This window comes from Musa acuminata, chromosome BXJ1-8 (genome assembly GCF_036884655.1).
Source record: "Musa acuminata AAA Group cultivar baxijiao chromosome BXJ1-8, Cavendish_Baxijiao_AAA, whole genome shotgun sequence".
NCBI lineage: Eukaryota > Viridiplantae > Streptophyta > Magnoliopsida > Zingiberales > Musaceae > Musa > Musa acuminata.
The window spans coordinates 201,991-206,317 of record NC_088334.1 but is presented as its reverse complement, the minus strand read 5'-3'; the positions used below and the strand labels follow the sequence as shown (position 1 = coordinate 206,317).

General features: G+C 42.6%; 1 protein-coding gene across 2 annotated transcripts; it reads left to right on the top strand.

The window, feature by feature from the left end:
* Positions 1 to 1,273: 1,273 nt before the first annotated feature.
* On the top strand, positions 1,274 to 3,807 carry LOC135680453 (dihydrodipicolinate reductase-like protein CRR1, chloroplastic). Of its 2 annotated transcripts, none has more exons than XM_065194343.1 (10): positions 1,274 to 1,460; positions 1,547 to 1,669; positions 1,762 to 1,836; positions 1,951 to 2,016; positions 2,107 to 2,202; positions 2,324 to 2,440; positions 2,734 to 2,826; positions 3,236 to 3,337; positions 3,416 to 3,502; positions 3,583 to 3,807. In XM_065194343.1, the coding sequence occupies exons 1-10, from the start codon at positions 1,293 to 1,295 to the stop codon at positions 3,613 to 3,615; spliced, it is 960 nt and encodes a 319-aa protein (XP_065050415.1). In that variant the 5' UTR covers positions 1,274 to 1,292; the 3' UTR covers positions 3,616 to 3,807. The 2 variants fall into 2 exon arrangements, with proteins under 2 accessions (XP_065050415.1, XP_065050414.1); XM_065194342.1 differs by having other exon boundaries at positions 1,753 to 1,836.
* The last annotated feature ends 520 nt before the right edge of the window (positions 3,808 to 4,327 follow it).

Sequence of the window (4,327 nt, the reverse complement as noted above, 5' to 3'; positions counted from 1 at the left end):
TCCCTCTTATTCGTCTCCCTTATACTTTTTAATTTCAGTCGCTAGTAAATGTGAAGCCATTCCGGTCTAAGTCTCTGAAAAAAGAGATTGCACTTGAAAGATGTTGATCTTCTACAGTTTGAATTGTTTTCATAAGTTGAATTTTGCAAAGGAATGTTTTTCTTTTGTTTTAGCTTATAATAGTTTGCCACAGAAATTGTAGCAACGATAAGTTCCCACTGGCATCGAACTAAACAAAAACAGCCACCAATTTGTGGTATATATTTTTTTTATGGAAAATGGAAATCGTTACCACGTTCTGGTATTGTTGAACAAGACAAATTGTCACTGACTTCTGCTACTGTTGACCAAGAAGAAGGTGTTGACATTAAAAGTCAACCAACACCTCTTCCATCTACGTTCTTCCCCAAGCGTGTGTGTGTTCCGAGTAGCTGAAACCTCAGTTTCTGCTGAACAAGACTATATATCTATCATGCAAACCCTCTGAGCTATGGTTAGGTCGTCTTGTGACTAAACTTATTCAAGTTGACATTTAAAGTCATATGCGTGCTTGGAAACCCTAAAAATGCTGTTCGTCTTGGCACATAAGAAAAAGGCTGCTTATTTGACATCCATCCGTATTTTAATCCATAGCGATGAATCATTTCTCAACAATGCCTCACCCCCCTTTACACCTCGTGGTACTGTACTTGGTGCGCTCCTCATGCAGTTTAGGCGGTGCCGATGACACCGTCGCCAAGGAGATCTCCAACACCGCCGACCGCCGGACCAACGTCGACTCCAACAAGTCGATGCTAAAGCCCTCCTCCATTCCCGGTCCATCGCCTCCTCCGGCTGCTGCTGCTGCTGCCGCCACTGCTGAGCAGTATGTTGTGTTGTGTTGTGGTGTGAGGTGAGGTGAGCTCGGGAAGCGGTAGCGTGTTCGACTGAGGGCGAGAGGGAGCGTGCGATGCACAGGATCGAGCTGCAAAGCTCTTCAGCTCAAATCATGATGTGATCTGTAGTAGTATCTCTGGGGGGAATTCTAGTTCGGATTTGGACTCGTGGACTCCGGCTTGGGTGCTGCCTACTTGAGAGATATTTAAATGCAAGAGCAGTATTAGTTCATCAGAGAAGATGACACAGATACTTGGTGCAGTCTGGTTTCGTCTGGTCAATCTAAATCACAAAGCCCCAGTGGACACACGTGTAGCAGAAAGCTTGTGAAAATGGTGGGAGTCCACACATTTGGCAACGTTAGGCCCACCTGCTCGAGAAGATGAGGCATCCGCGGCACACGTTATCTAAAGTGGATGGGAAGAAAGCACAGCGACCATCCCACCCGCTATTGTTCAGCTGCAGCGAAGATGACCGCCTTGAAGCATCCGGTCTATCCAAGAAGCTGTAACAAGACCTCAAGAATCATTAATGCGGCCGCCACCTTCTGTTGCTCGATGCAGCCCTCCACCAACAACATAAAGGTACCCATGTCCTTCTGTTGTTGTCCTCCAGCCTCAGTCTCGGCCAAGTTTGCAGCAAATTAAGAGCTCGTGTTTGATGGGAACAGGTGGTGATCAATGGTGCGACAAAGGAGATTGGGAAAGCTGCCATCGTCGCCGTGACGAAAGCCAGAGGAATGGAGATTGCCGGTGCCGTGGATACCAATTTAGTAGGACACGATGCAGGAAAGGTGCTCTCTCTCTCTCTCTCTCTCTCTCTCTCTCTCTTGAGTACGGTGTTGTGCTCTGTCTTCCCCTTGATTACAATGGATAGTTGTTTCAGTTATGTGGCATGGAAGAGCCTTTGGAGATTCCAATTCTTAATGATCTGACCATGATTTCAGGGTCCATTGCCCAGGTATTTACTTCTTTTATCTCTGTGATGGTATCTCATCATCTGCATTTGTCTTCAAATCATCTTTCTTCTTCTCTGATAGTAGAATAGTACCCTTTCATTTCATTTGCTTTTTAGACCAAGGCAAATGGAGTCGTTGTCGATTTCACACACCCTGGAAGCGTCTACGACAATGTCAAACAGGTAATCCATCACCTACAAACAGTATTAACCTGGAATCTTGTTCTGACACTTGGAATGGCCAACCTCGAGTTGTCTTCCCGGTAACTGCAGGCAGCAGCCTTCGGCTTGAGGAGCGTTGTATACGTCCCAAATATAGAATTAGAAACGGTAACTGCACTCTCTGTATTCTGCGACAAGGCTAGCATGGTGAGCTCGTACAGCATGAAGTAGTAATCTTATGTAGTTAGCTAGCATTCGCCAGTTTGATGCTTCTTAAGATAACCGGAGGGAGGGTTCTGACATGTCTGTCTCCTGTTATTCTTACGAGGGTTGTCTTGTTGCTCCAACACTGTCTATCGGCTCTCTTCTCCTCCAGCAAGCAGCACTCCAAGCTTCCTTCCACTACAACAATGTAGAGATTGTTGAATCGAGACCTGATCCATCCGTAAGCAACTTTACTGCAACATATATAGCAACGCAGTGCTCAATCGACCAATAAATAATATTATGAGACACATCAAACGATTCATTTCTGTCTAATATTACAAGTGATAGCTGCGAATTCACACGGTCTTGAGTTCAACAAATCGATTGTGACCCTCTGCATATAAAAGTTAGTCGCCCCATTGTCAAACCAAACAAAGTTTTCTGTCCATCAAAGTTAACCAAAGTTGTTTGAATCGTAACATCTTTGGGCTACTCGATAAGCATCTGCATTGACTTGCTTGATTTGGACAGGATCTACCATCAACAGAAGCAGTCCAAATTGCTAATAATCTCACAGATCTTGGCCAAAGATACAATCGGGAAGACATCTCAACAGACAATCCAGTAAGTACCGACAATATATTGATTCCACTTGAGCATTATGGAACTCTTTAATTTTTATTATGCATCGGGTAATTCTTAGCTCCTCCTGTCGACGCAATAGTATATCATTCACCAAAAACCTAATATTAACACAGCAACCTTCTTTTGCTCTGTGGAATCTGACAAACAAGTTAAAAAGAATAAATGCTCAAGTTCTTGTTGTTCTCCCAAACTGGGCTTCCAAATTATAACTGAAAACATACGGAGAAATTAAGATAACACCAGCAAAGATGGAGTTCTGATAACTACCGTGGAATCAAATGTGAGTACTCATAGCAGGCATGGCATTCATATCAACAGATGTACATAGTTTTCGTGTCTTGCACAGAGAAATGCTCTGACGAATCTCAAGTGTGATTTCTGTTATAAGGCAAGGGGTCAGGTTCTGGGTGAAGATGGAGTGCGTGTCCACAGCATGGTTTTACCGGGTCTAACTTCTACCACAACAGTACACTTCTCGGGTCCTGGGGAGGTATGCTGGTGTTCTTTCCACACACAAATTTCTTTTATAGTGTATCAGCAGCAAAAGAAATCCAAATGGTTTCTGCAGGTTTACTCTGTGAGACATGATATCACAAATGTTCAGTGTCTTATGCCAGGCCTCATCTTGGCCATCAGAAAGGTGGTTCGCTTGAAGGTATTTGGGAAAAAGCAACTCTATAGCTTATATGAGCACACAGATGGATCATCTATCTAACCACAAGGTCTTTGTTGCAGAACTTGATCTATGGCCTGGAGAAGTTCTTGTAGCAATTGAATTTTTCGCTAGACATAAAGAAGAAACTTGCACGCGAAACAGCAGGGAGAGCACATGTGTGTAGAAGATAAATTGCTTAGACTGTTAAAAGAGCTTGAGTATATCATCCAAGCATCGAAGCAGTGATCACTTAGCACCAAACATCGGAATATGAATAAAGTCCTTGCAAATTCAAAACGACAAAAGCATGATGTCAAGTACTTCATTCAGATAGATACAGTTTTCAAAGTGCAAAGACATAGTAAGTGCAGCACACAACTCTGATGCAGTAACTCTTAGGAAAACATCAATCTGAGGTCGTAGCTAGTACTCCAAATAATCTTAATACAAATTTATAGATGATCATCAAGAATCAATAATAAACTCAATAGAAAACATCTGGTTATTTATCCCAGATGGGATTCCTACACAATCCGAATTAGTTCAATTATATCAGGGCAGTTTGGCGTAATGTACAAGTATAAACACAAAACTTCACCAGAATCTAATTTGTGAAGCTTTAAAAAATCACCTCCAAGAGAAGAACATGAAAGAAAAGTGCAGATTCCAACATGATTGATTTGGCAGATTCCCCAAGGGTAAAATTTCCATCAATTCATGACTTGTTTGATACAATGATCTTAGCATTGCAACTTTCCCATCAACCAGCTGCTTCTTGATCCCGCCCTCACAAATTCCATTCATTTTAACCAAATGGATATGGAT

Coding starts and splice junctions, on each gene's coding strand:
- LOC135680453 (XM_065194342.1), top strand. CDS start 1,293: ATGGGAAGAAAGCACAGCGACCATCCCACCCGCTATTGTTCAGCTGCA. Junction 2,017..2,106: donor TCTACGACAATGTCAAACAG/GTAATCCATCAC, acceptor CGGTAACTGCAG/GCAGCAGCCTTCGGCTTGAG. Junction 2,827..3,235: donor ACATCTCAACAGACAATCCA/GTAAGTACCGAC, acceptor TTCTGTTATAAG/GCAAGGGGTCAGGTTCTGGG.